At 39.6% G+C, this 19,000-nt stretch overlaps 2 protein-coding genes across 3 annotated transcripts; one reads left to right on the forward strand and one right to left on the reverse strand.

The window, feature by feature from the left end:
- The first annotated feature begins 1,258 nt into the window (after window positions 1–1,258).
- Window positions 1,259–6,632, forward strand: LOC139116853 (uncharacterized). Its single transcript, XM_070679562.1, has 6 exons — window positions 1,259–1,450; window positions 1,733–1,930; window positions 2,398–2,639; window positions 3,160–4,363; window positions 4,805–4,912; window positions 5,993–6,632. Exons 2-6 carry the CDS (start codon window positions 1,744–1,746, stop codon window positions 6,139–6,141), a joined length of 1,890 nt encoding a protein of 629 aa, XP_070535663.1. The 5' UTR covers window positions 1,259–1,450; window positions 1,733–1,743; the 3' UTR covers window positions 6,142–6,632.
- Window positions 6,633–8,045: 1,413 nt separating this feature from the next.
- LOC139116854 (melanoregulin-like) lies at window positions 8,046–16,472 on the reverse strand. Of its 2 annotated transcripts, XM_070679563.1 has the most exons (6): window positions 15,462–16,472; window positions 12,528–12,551; window positions 11,923–12,103; window positions 11,188–11,278; window positions 10,056–10,246; window positions 8,046–8,965 (listed from the first exon to the last, which is right to left on the reverse strand). In XM_070679563.1, exons 1-6 carry the CDS (start codon window positions 15,587–15,589, stop codon window positions 8,861–8,863), a joined length of 720 nt encoding a protein of 239 aa, XP_070535664.1. In that variant the 5' UTR covers window positions 15,590–16,472; the 3' UTR covers window positions 8,046–8,860. The 2 variants fall into 2 exon arrangements, with proteins under 2 accessions (XP_070535664.1, XP_070535665.1); XM_070679564.1 differs by lacking the exon at window positions 12,528–12,551 and having other exon boundaries at window positions 15,462–16,469.
- Window positions 16,473–19,000: the final 2,528 nt, after the last annotated feature.

The following is a 19,000-nucleotide window of genomic DNA, read 5'->3' on the forward strand; positions in this document are numbered from 1 at the left end:
CTCTGAAATTTTTTTTTTTCTGTTTTTGACCACCCCCTCTCCAAGATCTAATGGTCCGTCCCTAAGATGGAGACCCTACTATTGCATCAATATCGAAGCCCATTGCGAACGTATCGCACATCTTTAGCAAGTCCTGGTCTGCTATGCCATTTAACATGACGATAGTTTTAGATCACTTGGGATAATAACACGATAAAAACATGAAATTTCGGACTGAAAATCGTGACAAGGCTTTCGTTTTATTTTATTTCGTTTCAGTGGAAACGTAATTAGGTAAACAAATTTGCAATCGGTTCAACTGAACACAAGGTAAACGAAATAGATAAAGCAATCGCCATCGCCAACACTGCTCACAGGAGGCGCTGTTGTTGGACTCCCCGTATCAAGAATTCAATAAACACACCGCTGGAGGCGCTATGCCTATCTCGACAAGCAAAACGCAGTTCGGGACCTTCAGTTTCTCTCACTGGCTGAGCTTCTCCTAACAACTGAAATAAAATGCAACTGAAATGCTATTTGTTATGCTTGATGAAAAATTTGTACTTTATTTATAATATGATGAAAGAGTCGATTATTTTACGACCAAGTTTGCAAGCTTGTGAGACTTGAAGGTGAAGGATGCGTCTTGAATATATTTTACAATGAAATAATATTACTGACTAGATTTTTCGTCTCCCACACTCAGTTGGTCTTTATGGACATATTCTTTGTACTTTTATTTGTTTGTTTTGCATATTTACAGTTATGTAGACTTGACACTCAATGTCCATTGCCGAAATAATTTTGCTAAAAATCGCTAGGCTTCTCCTTTAATACAAGAGCTAACGATAGTACTGACAAGAAATTCAAAATCATCTTAAATCTTAACGTACACTTTTTTCTTATTTTAATCAGTTGGCAAATGCAAATCAATAAGTTTTGATTTAGAATTGTACAGCAGTGTGAAACTTCGTCGTGAAACAGGAAAAGTATAGTTTATTTAACTTTTATGGAGAGGGTGGTTAAAAATTCATCACTCATTACTAGATTGGCCATAAGACTAATCTTATTAAAGTCCCTCTAAGTTGTGAAGAGAGATGTTACGATCGTTCTCTGTTTACGCCAAAGTCAGCCTTCAAAAGTGAATACTCGGGTCATTTCACGTTTCCCGCCTTGAGATTTATTTACATGTGAAAAATGTGTGACGTAACGAACGCCATATTTTATGCGGCGAGAATTCCGAAGAGAGGCACCCAATCAGATATCGAGTTCACAAACGAAACAGGTGTGGTGTGAAAGTTCAAGTCTCAAAGGCTCATGGTTCGTTCATTGTTAGAGCACTGCATTGGATTGCATTCTGAGCGCGGAGCGTCGCAGGAAGAGTGGAGAAGTTTTCAACACCAGCACAGCCACCTCATTGTTTGCACTTCCTTTGAAAAAAAGAAAAATTAGCGGGCTAACGAAAAACCGGGTAGGTGTTTTTGACTTTCTGTAACATTGCTAAGTGGTGTCGAAGGAAGTTCTGTATTATTTTCTAGGTTCCATAAGATATACCTTCAAAATGTTACGTTGAACTGACGATACAATTTAGCCATTCCAATGACTCGACCACTTTCTTTCGGAATCTTTTCTCTGATATAAGTCCAACGATACCTGAAAATATCAACCACTGACCGCACATAGATTTCAGACGCCATTCAGGGACATTGAGTATTTTTCACGAAACAAACTCCTCTTTTTCATTTGAATAAAGATTAAAGCAGCATGACCCAGCCGACGGGCAACCCACAACACTTTCTGCTGATGCCAGCGAGTCAAAGCCAGGCTCAGCCCGACAGTTTACAGAACACCCAATTCGGCATGAATACGGGACAGCCACAAGGCCAGCAGGTACCGCTGACCATTATTCCAATGGGTTCTCAACCGTATCAGCAGTACCAGTATGTATCAGGTATGGTAACCCCTCAACAATTTTGAGTGACTTTGAGTTTGAGAGGGTCTCAAACTGTAATTAAAGTAAAATCTGCAGAATGATCTCAAATCATTGAAAGTGAGGGCACTGTTTGCTTGCAGAACCAGAACCATATACAACTTTAGAAAAGTTGTAATGACGTATTTTACCTTAGCGATGTGAAATTTGTAATTTTTACCATACTTCCAAAGTCGTTTAACAAGAGTTTCCATCAGAAGACCACTGCTATCATATAAAACGACAAAAATGTCTACGTTCTCATTCAAGGTAGTTACGTTTGAACCTCAAACTTTGACGAGCTTTCTGTTAAAATCTTGTGAAAATCCGACAGGATTTCGTTGCTTTAATCAGTTAATCTCCTCACGGGGCCCATTTCAGTGTAATAGAAGAGAAACTCCACTCGACCATATTCACCACGGTGTTTCTTCCCCGAATTGTCTCTCCAGGTGCGCAATTGCAACAGTTCCCAGCAACCTACGTGATCCAACAACCGGGACCGTCGTGTGCAGGTGGCGACAGACCACAGTATCTGGTCCCGCAACCGGTACAAGTTATTCAGCATCCCCAATACATCTTCACACCTGGCCAACAACTGTCGACCAATCAGCAATCCGTATTGATGCCAGCCGGTGGTCAACAGCTATTGGCTGTCAATGGACCAGCACCCTACTTGTCAAACCAATTTCAGGTAACCGTGAAACAAAGTATAGCTCGAGCTTCCCAATCATAATGTATTAGCACCATTTTTACAAGTGGTATAGACACAAACTGATGACGTCAAATCGCCGTACACAAAACACAGTGCCTCTGTGTTTTGTGTACGGCGATTTGGCGTCATCAGTTTGTGGGTATAGCACTTGTAAAATTGTGCCACCTTCTTAAAGTTGTCGTGTTCTCTATAATAAACCGCAGAACGCAACTTCCTCGAGCATATATTTGTAAGAACTCTCTCTCACACAGTCATTTTCTTTCAAAAATCGTAAGAGGGAAGAAAGTGATCAAAGGGTCTAAAGGCAACATGGACAAGATGAGTTTTTAAAACTCCCGTGTTTTTTGCGCCTTGTCAACAGGGAGCTTGTACATCTGTTTATGGAAAGCTGTTCAGAAGCTGGAGATATATATATGTATATAAGCTGCGATATTGAAGGTGTCGATTACTGTTTTAGTTTCCCATCATCTGGAGTGGTTTTTTGTTCCGTTTCTTGCAGTTTGTTCCCTCCAATACAATCACTTACAGGCAGAAGCCACTGTCGCCAACAGTTGGAGATCTACCTGGCGGTATGATCTGGAAGGTGCCGCCATCCTCATTGAGTCCCGATTCGGGAACGGTGTCTCCCAGGTTTGAAACCTCGACCCAGAAATCCAACCAGGAGGGGAATGATGAAAGCCGGGATGAAAGTTCAATACACCAACCAGACAAAGACAACACCGAGGACGAGGAGGAAATGGTACCCATTTCGCTGAAAAACAAATATGAAAACATCAAATATAACCCTGACCTCGAACTTCAGTATCTGTCTGAGACAACAAAATATACCGGGCTCACCAATCGTGATAATCAGACCTCCAAGCGCCGCAACCAACTACACGAGTACCTCCGTGATCGACCACTGAAGAAAATAGCGCCACCAACGCCGATGTTCGCGGTGTACCAGTTGCGAGAACAGAACTGGAGGAGAAAACTTAGCAAGCGCGACAAAATCGAGGATGTGGAGGAAGATGATGGCGAGGTGCAAGAACGTGGCGAGGGCAGAGATTCTGTTCTGACTGAGAGAGGTTTCCGTACCCTGAGTGAAATGCTGGGAACGATGCACGACGACACATTCACGCATCTAGACAAAGAAGAGTTCAAAAACTGTCACTACCAGGCTTGGCATAAAGATACCCCAAAAATGATCTCCATGACCGCGACAGACTCCGAAGATGACGATTACGAAGACGACGTGTTCGAAGCGCCCCCTAGCGACGAGCAATCCCTCCGCACGAGGCTGCAGAGCTTCGGATTTGACACTCCGGACCGACATGTGGTGAAGGCGCCGCAAAAGTCGCCCACGCAAGAGAGTCAAACGAGCGGCGCCAGCAGCGAGTTCCTGAAAGATTCTGCCTTCAGCGACGACTCTCACGATGAGCTCAGCAACGATTCTGACAGCAGGCACGGCAACGAAACCGAGAAAGTCCTAACGGAGAACGCGAAGAATGCCGGAAAGCAAACATCGAGGGACTTCTCATTGAAGAAGAGAAGCGACACTGTTACTATAGTGACGGCTAAACAAACAGAAGATAAAACTTCGAAAGATGAAAATTCCTGCCCTGCTTCAGAGTCGTCGGAGCTTGAGAAACTCTCTCGTCAAACAACGGCGGTCCCTACAACTATTTCATCCATCGATGCCAGCAAGATTAAATTCCAGAAAGGTATGTGGTATATTATGGAGAACGGTGTTGTTGGTGTCAGTCCATTGTTGTGTGGGTAACTGAAGTTTTTCAATCCTCTGTCAAAACAGTCTGCTCCCTATGTATAGTCTGTCGTCGTTGATGCAGAAAACTGAATCAGATTCTCGAACAGGCCCGCATCATTAGAGAGAATTCTTATAAAACATTCCGATATTCGGCATCACTTTTTTTAAAGTTCATATGTGCATCACAGTAATAACGGTCGCTCATCAAAAATAAAGAGGATCAGGCAAGTGGCATGCTAGCTGACAATGGGCGGTGAAAAAATGCAGATAACCTCGGAGTTGAAAAATAAATGTCAAGTTTTACCCTTACTTTCATTTATGGGTTCCACAGAGCATAGGGTGAAGACAACTCTCGCTGTTAACACCACTCATGACAGTCACGATTTTTCCAATGCAGGTACTGCGCAAGGTCAGAAGAAGAAACTTGATTCGCCAAACGTGCCCTGTGTCTTGAAACGCAAGAAAGTGTCTCCGAAATACAATTTAAGAAAACCTGAAGGAAGACGTAAGTTACAATTTAAACTTCATCTTTTCCTTCATCAAGAAGTCATATTGTACAATCATCACCGCTAACAATTCTATTTCCTTTACTTCTGAAAATTCTGTTTTCAAAGTCTGCTTCGGAGAAACACGCTTGAAAATCTGTGCAAATATCACTTCAAGACCACTTTTGTATGACAGCCGTTGGATTGTACACCAAATCTGGCATTTCTTTTTTGATCATCTGAATGGGAGCAAACATGCATTTACATCCTGGTATTTTCGTCGTTATGAATCCATAAGTTTGACTTCAAAACTCTATCAGACCAAGTTAGTCAATCTGTGAATTCCTTACCGAAATTGCATTATAACTCCCTTTTTAGAAGAAAAAAGCTGTTTCCATATTACTTGACACGGTTTAATTTTCAACAGCATGCGACAAAAATACCACTGTGTAAAAGTATATGTAGGTTTTATGTAGTTTTGAGAGGGTCAAAATTATGGCGGCACTCAGTGTGGCAGCTGACGTGTGAATTTGTAATCAAGGTATTCGGCAATTCGAAGATTTACATTTCAAAGGTTTGTTGAGTGACGGTACGCTCATAAAGACCCAACAATGCCTTCAAGAAATATGGTAGAATGAAAGATCCGCTAGAGGACGCTCTCTACGTTCAACCGTAGAGAGCGTCGTCGAGCGACGGCTCTTTCAGTCCAGAAATACGGCAGGTCATTCGACATCTTTTTGGCAAAATTTTGCGTAAGCAAAGATTAGTGTGTATACTTATTACAAATTCTGTAATAATGTAGCAGACTACATGAGGCATTTATGAGGCATTTTCGAGAAGGAAAAGCACACTTTACAATAATGTATCCTTTTTTTTGTCCTTCAATGTGGTATTCATTATTATTAACGTGTCTTATAAGCCCAGCGGGCTGGATGTGGCAATAGAAAACACTTCATTGTAATTTATTTATATGGTGTATAAGTCCACATAGGACACTTAATAAATAAAATATAACAACAACAACAACTTTGGCTGACCAAACTACAAAGAATATGGTGACCGTGTTTTCGAAATTGTCTTTTACATTTCATTTACTGCAGGTCCTCTGCGAAAACCAAGACAACCCAGGAGAACCAGGGAATCTTTACCATTGACCACTGATTGGCTGGCAAGGGCTGCCTTCTTGGCGACGAGCGGTTTCAGAGAGAGGACATCAGTACATCATAAACAAAAATCAAGAAACGTTTAGAAAATTCCCGCCACCGATGATTGTTCAAGAAAAAGCATACCATCAAACCTTGTAACATCGTACGATATTTATTAATCATATCGAATTAATAATCAAAATATATTTTATAACATCTGTATATTGAATTATAACATCAGAATTTTATTATATATGTAAGATCAATATAAATACAATATTTAATCGTAAGGTACGGTTAACATCGTGTATCTTGAAAATGGGTATATTAATTTACAAAAGATCAAAAGAATCAACGTTGAGGGCGTAAAATGTCTTATTGAATAGTGCCTTTTCTGTGTGTTGTGTTCAGCTTTTTATACTTAGGATACAGCAGGGAAATGTGTGATTTTGTTTTGCAATAATAGGTGTCCTTCAACGCTTGCAGTACTCTTAAAATTCGTGATATTCTAACTAACAAATTTTGACGTGTGTGTCATGCCGTTTATACGAGTTTTTTTTCTGAAATAAAATAAATTCCTTTTTACCTCGAATAAGTTTGTCTCTATTGCAGTATCCTTGCTTGCTTTTTGTGTCTGATAGCTTTTGTGAAAATGTTCAGTGTGTCGCGACTTTCGGGGCAAAGGTTAGCTGAATAATATTGAATGCATTGCCATTATTTGGAATGAATAAAGTCTGGTCCAAATTCAGTTCCACACTGCATGTTTGTTAGTGACAAGATAAGTTAACATCTGGTGCAATAAACTAAATGCTGAAGTTAACGTAAACTAAGGTGTTGCAAAAACGTTAGCGTATAAAACCTAAGGGGTGGATCACATCTCAAAAAGGCGGGGGGGGGGTCAAAAATCGAAAATCTCTACACAGCAAGAATTTTCGCAAAGGTTCATGAACGTAGGTTCAAGTAGATTAGGGAAAAAATATTGTCAAAAATGTGAACATTGCAAAAGTGCATGTAAGAATCCCGCCCACGCCTTAACTAAGATCTAACGGCCATCCCTACATTAAAATAAGCACTGGGAATAATAATGTATTGCATATAGACCGCTTGGACGCTTTGTGCTTACCATCAAATGTCAAGTAGATTTGATTTTTGACCAAGCGTCAATGTGATAATACTGATTATCAAAATACACTGCGCTTCGGGCATTTGAGGATCCCATAGGGATTCCGAAATGCGCCAGTTATAAAAGCGACTTCACAAAAGTCTACTTAATTAAAGCGGCAGTTCTCAACCCTGATTTTCGCGTTAATTGGACACTGACTATTAAAAGGAAACCGTGGTCGGAACTGCGCCCGTGCGAGTTTCTTGTTACAAACAATATTTGTTTGAAAATAATTCTGATAAAAAACCTTCCGCCCCTAAAAAAGTCCACGACCCGACTTACGCTATATAGCATATAAAACGGGTCGCTCACTTGCGAGGAAATACAGCTCTTCTCAATTGTAGGACGGCATACATCCGTCCACGTGCATTCTTGAAACCATTATTAAATCATCGAAGTTCTGTATTCGTAGGATCTAGGATCCGTAACTTCCGCATTTTGGGTTTTAACTCGTCAAGCACCAGTTTGATAAATGGGGCTTATTTCTGATGGGGTCACTGTCCCATCGTAATTATGTAAATATGGAAATTTTATCAAAATTTTGGACATGACATTCGGACATAACGCGATCAAAGGAATGGCGACATGCTTACCTTGCGACCACAGATGTTACAATGACAAGTATGTAATGTGAAGGGATTTGACTACAAACTGCAGAACAAACACGGATGTAAAAAGGCAAAATTTACATTGTTGTGCGCAGCGCGTGACGCTAGATTTAGCAACAAACCTACAGTCAGTGTATGCCGCTAATTGTCGAACTGAAAGGACATTTGTCATTGTATACACAACGTGTTCATTCATCAACAAGGAAGAGAGCGACTTCAGAACAGGAACAAACATGTGTTTGCTCAGAACTAAACTGGTATATTCGAACACAGTCCCTACACTTCGAAAATTCACCGATGCATCCGGCCACCTGACAACTCAAACTTCCCAAAAATACTCACCGGCACGTCAAGTCGCGTTTTCCTCGCAACAAGACATATCCGATCCTAGTTCCCCGATAAGATATAATGACTTAAAATACATCTTAAACACGTGGAAGACACATGCCAGCGTCTTTGGTGGAAGTGGAGTTAAAAATAACAAGTGTTATATCTGAAGTACTACAATCTGGTCAGTCAGCGTTGCATGGAAACCGCTTTTGTGTCACTTACGAATTTGTTTGTGAAAGCTTGAATTTATCATGCCAGTTAAGAATTTTACAGCCGTGTCAATGATTGTATATAATAACCGAGCTTGTCAGGCACAGGGGGACTCAGTTCGACGCACAAGTTTCGTTGTAATCAATCACAAACACTATGGTGAACGGAAAGCGATATCCTTAAAGCTTGTTATTGCCAAAATATCCTCCCAGTTTTCATTAATGGGAGGTAAAATTTGAAAATTGTCATTGAACCAGCAACAAGGAAGAAGAGTGATCGACTTCAGAACAGGAATTGAATAAATAGCACCGTTGTTAATAGCGACATTGCAAGGATTTTCTTGTATGTGATTAAGGCACCAATGGTTAAAATAGATTTGCATCGAATGTATTCTCTTTGTTTACTGGTCACAATTCCCGCAAAAAAACGAAAGTTCCAATATGTGTAAATGCTGAGTATGGAATGGTTATATTTATATATGTGGACGTTTCGGTCGTTTAAACGGGTCAAAGGTCATCCCCATTCGTCGTCTGTCTCTGATTTTTTACCATCCTGCGGATACAACTCGATCGCTGCTTCCACAAAATCTTCGGCGGTCCTTAGGTCGGTCAAACGTTCCTGCAAAGACATACGTTATCGTGTGTATTACAATATGGAGATGCACCTGGGGACAGACATTTCGGACTCTAAATTTTTTTACCATTCTTTTCTGATCTTCCACTTGTTGAGGCTCATTTTAAAGCTTTTGGAGTCTGAAAAAACCTTACCGTCTTAGCTCTTCGAAATCGAAAATTTCATTTTTGCCCATAGAGTAAACACAGGGATGGCGGCCATTTTGAATTTCAAATATCGGTAAATGTGAGGTAATTTGTTTCTCTAGTTCCAAACTTTACACGGTGACTGACCCTGATTTTTATTCTTGATTTGGTGAGAATATGGCTGAAAGTTTCATTGAAGAAAATTTGAGCAAAGGTTTAGGCAAAGGTAGGCATAAAGGCAGATAGGTGCACAAAGCAGAGATATTCAGATTATGTGGTTCAGAGCCGCGCATTTTGTTGTTTTTGTTTGTTTGTTTTTTGCTGGATTTGAACTGGTTGAACTGGTTTGACAAATCTGTGAATACTTAGACACCTTATGAGAGAGAATAAGTACAGGGTTTTGCAAAAATAAAGTACAGCAGGACCGGAGGCTTTGGCCTATGTCGACAACAGTCGGTGTACGCCGAAAAGAATAATGCATCTGCTCACAGGCCCCTGCTGATAGGCAGACGGGCAGGCGGACAAAACCACATACAGATAGGGCTTAATCTTGCCAGTATCAATGATACATTAGCAACCCTGTTATATTGCTCCGACAATTCTAAATACGTCCTCAACACTTCATATTCTGACAAATTATCTGAATTGTCGATTTTCATTTGATACACATTTCTTGATGACTACAAACTAGTAGACAGACACCTACGGCAACCATGAGGTTTGACAGCCGTAAGGGCCGCATCAAATTGTGGTCATTCGTGCTGGCCAATTTTCACATAAACCTTGCGCAATTTCGTTTGGCTACACCAGTACTTATTATTAAAAAAATTTTTCATGCTGTCTCAGCAATCATATTATCATGTTTGTACCTAGTCTGTTTCAAACGGGTAATTATGAATTAGGCCATCAGGAAATATTTTTGTCAAGCCATGATCACGTGACGTTCTTACCATCATGATAAGGTAACGCGTAGACTGTGCCTGCACACGATGACCGGCAAATATTGCACTTTCTTTGGTCAGTTTGTCCAAAAGCTCCTGTGTCTTTAACCTGGTCTCGCTTGGCACAGATACCCTCCTGAGAGACTTTGAAAACTCTGATATCGGACTCATAATACCAGACTCCACCTCATCGATAAAACCTGCATAACAAAAAAGACGTTCATTTAAACATTGCGATGATGTCAAATCAGTGCTTCAAAAGTTATCATTGCAGTTATAAGCACGTGGTATGTCGTGGCAGCCTAAACTGTTTTTTGTTGTAGTGGCGCTTTCGTCGCCAAGATTTTCAAAATTCAGTACACTAGTACTATGGGCAAAGATACTCAATCCTGAAAAGCAAGATAACGTGTAATAAAGTTCTCTGTTGGGTAGGTCAAAGGGTTAATGATATTGATCGACAACGCCTCTCACGTGACATGCAATTTTTTCTGCCTTCACAGAACTTTTCGAAAGAGCAAAGACTTACGAACACTGCATGAAACACAATAATTCAGATAAATTCACATAATGGAGTTGCCTGTATTATAGTAAATACACGTGAGTTCACACGAATCCGCTATGAATACAGGCTTGCTGAATACAAAAAATGGATTCTTGACTGTATTCTTCTGTATATGCACTCTTCAGCTAAAATACAGGCAATAATCCATGTTAATACAGTAAGTATTATAGGGTTTTTATGCAGTGGAACATTTCTCCACATTATTCACATTATTTATCAATTTGAAGTCACGTGAATGTATATTTGTGTGCAAAAGCAGCTAAGCTGAAGCAATTTTGATTCCGAATTTTTGTAATTATTTTGACTTTTCCCTCTAAAAATCCAATAGTTTATCCCTTACGCATGCAGTTGTCGTAAAAGAGGGTGTTATAGTTTACGACAATGAAGTGCCACACCGCACAGTGTTTGTCATTGCTGTATTTTATGACATAACTCGCAACATAATCGTAATGTCTTCTGTAAATAAACGTTTTCAAGATAGTTCAACTTTAACCCGATTGCAATAATCTGGCTATCCTTGACCTTTGACCCGATATTGAACGATGTTCGCCTTTGGCGAGACACAGCAGTGACACTTACCAAGTCCTCGGAGAACGACTTTCCACCTTTCCTGCACGTCCATCCTTCGTTGTCGTATTTGGTTTATTTCTAAGTTGCACTGCATCCACTCCTGAAACAACCACGGAGAGTGAACAAAAAGTGTAAACAAAGTAAAACAAAAACTCGACAAAATAAGTAAAGTAAACAATAAGTTTCACTGAGAGCGATCATCCCATAATTGTGCTCAAACGTAGGCCTATAACACGTGCGAGCGCTGCGACGCTTTAGCAGATACCTTGCGTCTGCCGCGCCGTACGCGTGTCAGGAAGGTCTTTGAAGCTTTCATATGCAAGGCGGTAAAATTGACAGTATCGACTATATTTAGCAAAAATGCTCCTTACATTTCACTTAGTCTTACAGTAAATATTTTATAAAATAATAATTGTTTTATGGCTATGGGTAAGATCTTTGGTACATCGTTTGAAGGTGCGAAGTCCACGAAAAATTTGTCGGTGGTTATAGTTACGGCATTAAATAAAGATTAACAGGTGGCTATGGCCCGGGGCTGTGACCGGCTTTATCGATCGGAACGCATATCTGCAGAACTTTGTCAGTGCATTTCTGTCTACAGAGGGTCGAATATATCCCGGTCCATTAGTATATATAAGCGCTACGCAGCATACCTCCATAGAAACCCCCTATATCAGCGAGAATATGCTGAAGACGTTGTCTGTTGTATGTGCGCGCATGAGATCGAATTGACCTTTGACCTACCGGTGAACCAGGGTGCGCGTTCTGCTGTTTCTGTAGAAGTTTGAAGAGTGTCATATCTTCTTCACACTCGGTGTGGCTCGGATCAAACGGCTCGTTCCAGTGATTCCTTTCATCCGAGTACTCAAGTCCATTCGATGAGCCGTTGGAAAGTTGAGGCACTGTCATGGGAGGAGGGTAACTACTGCAAATTGTCAGGTTGCAAAAAAATAAGAAATACTTTTTTAAGTATTTCTCTCGCCTTTGTATGTGTGTTACAAACTATGTGATGAAAGTATGCGGTTTAAATTCAAGAAAACTGTACAAACTCGTTTCTGAAAGCCAAATGCAGAATCGGTTGAATGCGGAGTTGGATAACACTGTCAAATTTGAAAACCATCACGATGACTAGTATATTAAATGTTGGAAAATGGCCATCCAATTAATGTAATTAATATGGGATAGTATAAACCTTAAATATGATACTATACATATCGAGACAAACTTTTATATGACAGTTAATGGTAATACTTATTGAGCTTAACTGTATCCCTTTTTTATTTATAATTATAATACCTGTTTTTTTTTCTGAAAATAGATGAATTTACAATATCTTAATAATTACTCACGCTCCGTTCACCTTGTTGCCATGGCTACCACCGGTTTAAATAGTGTTGTCGGTGTCATGGTGGTGATGGTTATGATAACAATGATTATCAATAGAATGGTTTCGTTGGGGAATGGTAGTCGATGGTGAGTGAAAATTAAGATATTGATGATGGCGACAATGACAATGACAATGATAGTGATGGTGTTGAGGTTACATATAGGACCAAGGTAGCGGAGAAGACGACGTTTACCGCACCAAGCGTCATCAAAGTACCGTGCAGGCCATTCAACGTATCGATGATCGTATCGACAGGAACAGCAGTAGGACGAGAAAAGAAAATAGATACATAAATATGTCTGTGACCTGAATATCTCTGTAGGTATTTGAATGTAAAGTTTCTTCGTGATACCAATGCAGACTAGCAAAAATTCCACATTTGATAGTCGATGTGGTTATAAATAAATGTCAATATTTTTGTGTAAACGTGTGACTTCGCATGCCTGCAATACTTGAGCATGTGACGTGTGCCAGGACAAAATATTGATTCAGTACTGAGTGCGCTTATCTACTCGAGTGTCTCATTGACCGAACTGAATTTGCGTACTTTAAGACCAGAGTTCTGACAAGCAAGATATGTTTGGGAGGGGATGGTTGAACATTGCGTGTTGGATCTCACGTCCTGCAATTCTAGTGTTGAAAGTTCAGGAGGCGTAAACCAAAGTGCCCCTGGAGCTCAGATTGGTGAAGCGTGGTCCACGTATATACTGAAGGATTGAAACTATGTACCCAGATCTTAAACACACAAAATAGTCATTTTACACAAACTTAAATGAGCTCCTATTTAAAAAGAGAAGTAATAATTAGCTATGATGAGTGTTAAGTGACAGCTGTCGAGGCCAAATATACTTAGTGTGAAATGTACAAAGTGATTACACTTGAAATGCAATTATTATGTCGCCTTAAATAGTCCTGTAAATAATTACAATAATACGATAAGTCTATGTGAGATAACAATAAGTACAGTTATCAGTATAGTGTAGTATGCATGATGTACGTAACAATCCCACATACATAAAAACATACATACACAGAGTAGACATACATGCATACATACATAAATACATACAGGACAGACAGACAGATAGACAGGCAGACACACACACATACATACATACATACATACATACATACATACATACATACATACATACATACATACATACATACATACATACATACATACATACATACATACATACATACAGTTCGTGAAATTTATACGCTCTAACATTTTACGTTGACATTGTTGCCATGGGCAGCGACCCGAGTTTTCAAGTATGCAGTCCGCATTACGTCGGCAAGAGTCAACTTTTTATAACTTTTAACAGTAATCTATGTTTGCCAATCTTTGCAACAATTACCGGCATGGTTGCCAATATTACTGGAATAAGTACACGGCATTTCCTATTAATACATATGACATGACTTGCATTATTTTTGCATCGATTATACAAATTATTTTATCTGGAAAAAATCTTTATTGTGACATAGGGCCTGTGTATAATTGTAATTTTTCACATTTTCTCGGTATTTTTGTTCCGTTTATAGACTTAAGACAATTGGCCTGTAGTCCCTACTAGAGAACATGAAATGCCCCATTTTCAAAACAAACGTATGCATACTTCATGCAAAGGTAGTGTATTTATGAGCATCGTTAGCGTGTAGATCAAATTATAAAGAGTCATTATAAAATGGAGAATATTGATTAAGCTAAAATCGTACAAACCATGCTACTCGATGCTACATTTATTCAGTTGTCTACACAGCGGACACATTCGTGACGTGCATACCAGTGTTGACAATCGCATTGAAGTCCTTACAAAACATTAGCTGTCATTTCTGACAATGCACTAGTCAATTGAACTGTACACGAATATTATTGACAAGCGGAATTCTACAGGTCTTTAAACATACTGGGGAGACAAAAACAATTTCGTTACTGCACAGAACAAAAATGACAGACAAACGGTCAAAATATTATGAGTTACACGCCCTTTAGTAAAACAAATTGTGAAACAATTAACAACGTAAGGTCGCAGAATTTTTCTCAGTATTTGCAGTCAATGATGAACGATATTCATTTTGTCCGCTATTAAAACACTGCGGAACACAAGGCCTATTACAAAGCCTAGAACCACAGTCCCTCCACCCTGTGCTAGAAGCAATCCTTTAGAAATGACCAAAAGGGGCCTTCTGAAACACTTAAAATAAGCTTGCCCTGGAGCTTTCTATAGTAACAGGGGCAGCAAACCTTGTTAGAATTTGACGATTATTTATGTTTATTTCTGGCGTCATTATCCCTTCTTGCAGACTTTGAACTTGGTAACGACCTTTGTTTCGACCGTTGCGATTTGAGGGGTAGACTGAGCAACGAACGGAGCTAAAAGTATTCACCAAGTACCCGGTGACTATTTGCGTAGGTTCACTAGCACGTTTTTTTTAATCCTGATGTACAAAGAAAGGGTCTTTGCATTCAGTTACATGTAAAATGCTGGATATCATTGGAACGTTTCTCGCCTTGAACACAAAGCAAACAATTGTCAACACAATTACACGGACGGGGTTCAAACGAAACCATGTTATGACAAAGTCCAGCCGGGCATTCCTGTCAGACAGTGCAGGCACAGTAAGCAAGTGACGGTCTCATGTACATAAGTACTGGAAATATAAAGTATTTTATTTGAAAAATGGGTTCATGGCGAAAATAAAACTTCCGATTGTGTAAATAGAAATCAATAGACATTTGTACGGCTATATTCAGAGCGGTTCCTCGCCGGTTTTTATTCCACTATTGGCTTATCTACGTAACGGCAGAACTTAAAATACAATAGTATTGTCATCTACTATTGTTTAATTGTGCATACTAAATGTTACAGGTTCTACGCCCACTTACCTCAGCAATGCAGTTCTTTCGTCTGCTTGGCTTGGTTCGACGTAATATGTTGTCTTTTTCGTTTGTCTAAAACAGCCACAACACATGATTCGCCTACACAGACCGGGCTCAGCTTCCATATCTTCCATACTCTCTCTGTGTCTTAATAATATTGGATAGCTAGCTGGCTGTACGTCGTGTCCTCGACGGGCATATTGCAATCCAACAAGTCAAAATAAACGTTTGTGTGGTATTCCTGCCGCTAGAGCCCCATTAAAGTACAGCCTGGTTACTTCCAATTCCTGTACAAGCAAACTGAAAGCAATTTCAAACTTTTTTGCTCTGCCCGTCCACTCTTAACAGGAAGTAGTTTTACCAGGAAGACATAAACAACTGTACACTTGTTCCTTCACAGTGCGTCCAACACACCCACCCAAGGTTTCATTCGGCACTTCTCCGTCACGCAGAAAAAGCAGGTCTAGACTATTTTTAAGTGTCAGCCATATCTTCCTCTTTCATTTCTTTGCCAGCTTCAGACTACGTGGCTCGTAGACTCGTCCTACACCACTGTTCGTCGATCAGCAATGTGATTTACGGTCGATGCCGCCACCTTCCTGCTAAAGTAATAGCTACGTACAAGTTACAACCAGGCCTGAAGAAACCACCAGGCTCGGCAATGTGAACTTCGAACTCTGTAGGCGTGTACAGTGCAGAATTTGGCCAAGCACCATGTGACGACACACCATTCCCCGATGCAGCTATGGAGTAAACAGAGACTGCGTAATATATGGAAATCGCCCATTCACCGGCAGATCAACCAGTTACACACGTCAACAAAATGGATGAAAAGCTTATTGTGCAGGTTGTAAGTCCACCGTCCCTCCAACGACGGTGGTTTAACCCTGATTTTGAAGTCACAGGTTTTCGGCAGAGGACGTCGTCAATATACCGGTAGGTGTAGAGCTTTAACGAGCAAAGTCATCCTCAGAAATGCATGAACGGCCGCAAACAATGGTGCAATTGTCCAGGTCTACAGGTAACTTTTCATTCGCTGACACGACCCGAGTTGAAAAGGTTACCGGAAAAATGTTACCCTAAGTCTCCTATTTTTTTGAAAATGTGTGCTTGCCGTCAAAGTGTAAGTGGGAGTTTCATAAAGAAACAAACAAACAACAATAAAGTGAATAAATAGATAAATAAATAAATGAAGAAGAAGCTGACAGCTAAATTAATAAATACTTCTTTGTAGAGCCTTACTTAATCAGTAACGTTTGTGTATTGGTCAAGACTATATTTGGGTTGGCTTTGGGTACTGGTACTTTGGGTTTCCAACACGGTCACTCATCGCAGCATAAAAACAGAAATTAGACCGGGGAGGTGTTTAATTTTTACATATTAACGAAGACATGCTACTGTACTGTGTGGAATAGTAGTTTTTATTGTTTGACTTCATTGAAATCACGTGTGATTTTAAACTTTTCCCTAAATCTCGCGGGAATTTTTTTTAAACATCGAGCAAATATAGTTCAGTGTTGGCAAATTAGAACGAAGCAGATCGGTTCAATGAAACATACATTTTTCCGCGGTTCCTTATGGAGGGATCGTGATTTTTCGTTTAATGACCTTACTTTAGCGATTTTATGTTCAAGTTTCGGAAAATCGAACTGCTACGTCACCACCCCCACCCCACCACCCCACCCCCCGAGCCGCGGAACTTGAATGTAGCACGCGCCTTGAAAGTGAAAAATTTAAACGTTTGCTCAAACTCCGAATTCCTCTGTGAAACTTTCAATCACCCTCTTACCAAATCAAGAACAAGATCCAGGGGTCATCGTGCAAATTTTGTTTATGATGATATATGTTTCCTGCAGGACAGTATCAGCTCAAATGGTAACCTTTCTGTTTCGAGGCGCCTATAACCTTGAACCGAGAAAAATGCATGAATGTATTTCCGGTAGACCGACCTACTCTATTTTACACCTCGACCCAAAATTTTCCTCCCACTATCAACTTAAGCGTGGCTGTATATGCATTCACCTTTTTTTCCACCTGTCGGGGTTTCCTTCCGTCATAGCGCATAAACACCAGATATGAAGTGAATATGTTCACGTGTGTGTGGTTTATCAAAATAGAAATTATCATTTTGTTTAAATTTGATTAATACGCAAATTAGCTGGTTGTTGATCAATAACTGTGAGAAGTGTCTTGACACAGTTTAACATGTGCACAACCAATATCTCAAGCAAGTTTCATGGAGTTTGGAGCAAGAGTTCTTGATTTACAATGCTAATTGCTTAAATTCGTTAAATATTCAAATTAGCTGTTAATTAACATGGTACTGCTAAATGTCTCACTTTATACATGCTTCAGTAAGGTTTCTGTCAGATCAATATCTAGGCAACCTTCCATCAAATTTGATGCAGTAGTTTTAAAACTATGTCACTAATTACAAAAGTTCATTAAAATGCAAATTAGCATTCATTTGACATGTTGCTTGTCACACTTTCTAATTATTGAGATAATAGCTTATATGGTAAGTTTCATGATATTTGGTGCAGTAAATCTTGGTACTAGTATATGACACTATGGTCATCATGCTTCCCATAGACAACCATGTAACAGAAAAGATTAAAACTGTGATAACATCATTAATATGCAGACCACGCCCACCAAAATCTAATCAGTTCTTGCCATTTGATATCTGAACCTGTGTACCAAATTTGGTTGAAATCTGTCAAGCTGTTCTTGAGATATCGTGTTTACAGACAGACAGACACACACACAGACATCGTTAAACCATAAGTCCACGTGTGTGACACACGTGAGCTAAAAAAATGTTCCTTTTTTTTCAGTGCTGTGTTTATTTTCCCGAAAAACATTGATTTCTAAATTGTGTAGAACAAGAACACAGTTTTAGTGAAGCTTTCGATTTATAGGAATAAAGATGCACACTTCGATATTGTTTGAGTGTTTTAGAGACTGTCTTGTACTTGATAATAGGAACAGCATAAGCAGTTCTTGCTCTGTTGTAAGTCTTGCCCTTATGACTCATGCAAGTCGTAGCTTGCCATATTATATTGTGAAAATCACGCGGTTGGTGAGAAAGAGGCCGAATAAAATTTCTCTGAAATAAATGAAGGAAACGATGCAGAAGAAGTTGCAGCTATTTTACTAAAATATTTAAAATCAGCATGCGTACAAGCCGCAATTTCGAGGAACAATTTGTTTATTTTGTCTGGCCAAACAGAGCTTTAATGTAAGGTTAAGCCATTAAATGCTACAACATGTGGTAAAATCAGTAATGCTTTTTGAACTTTGACCTCTTCCAAGACGCACCATGAAATCGTTATACTATGATGTAATATATATACATCGAATCTAGATAGAGACACGAATACCTATATTACTTCCAGAGCGACGAAAACGACGGAATTTGGAGGGTCGACTATAAATCAAATTAACCGATTTATGGCGAATGTATTCGCGCATGGTTCAGAGTAAAATTTTCCTCGTAAAATCTGTCAAAACGAGGGGTATCAAGTTATTTCATATTTCTACGG

The sequence above is a fragment of the Ptychodera flava genome, chromosome 18 (assembly GCF_041260155.1).
Source record: "Ptychodera flava strain L36383 chromosome 18, AS_Pfla_20210202, whole genome shotgun sequence".
NCBI classification, from domain to species: domain Eukaryota; kingdom Metazoa; phylum Hemichordata; class Enteropneusta; family Ptychoderidae; genus Ptychodera; species Ptychodera flava.

What these genes read in the sequence shown, in the direction of transcription:
- LOC139116853 (XM_070679562.1), top strand. Translation starts at nt 1,744, where the DNA reads ATGACCCAGCCGACGGGCAACCCACAACACTTTCTGCTGATGCCAGCG. An exon ending in CAAGATTAAATTCCAGAAAG is followed by an intron (nt 4,364 to 4,804) that starts GTATGTGGTATA and finishes TTTCCAATGCAG; the next exon opens with GTACTGCGCAAGGTCAGAAG. An exon ending in AAGAAAACCTGAAGGAAGAC is followed by an intron (nt 4,913 to 5,992) that starts GTAAGTTACAAT and finishes CATTTACTGCAG; the next exon opens with GTCCTCTGCGAAAACCAAGA.
- LOC139116854 (XM_070679563.1), bottom strand. Translation starts at nt 15,589, where the DNA reads ATGGAAGATATGGAAGCTGAGCCCGGTCTGTGTAGGCGAATCATGTGT. An exon ending in ACGCGCACCCTGGTTCACCG is followed by an intron (nt 11,279 to 11,922) that starts GTAGGTCAAAGG and finishes TGGTTGTTTCAG; the next exon opens with GAGTGGATGCAGTGCAACTT. An exon ending in AGTCGTTCTCCGAGGACTTG is followed by an intron (nt 10,247 to 11,187) that starts GTAAGTGTCACT and finishes TTTGTTATGCAG; the next exon opens with GTTTTATCGATGAGGTGGAG.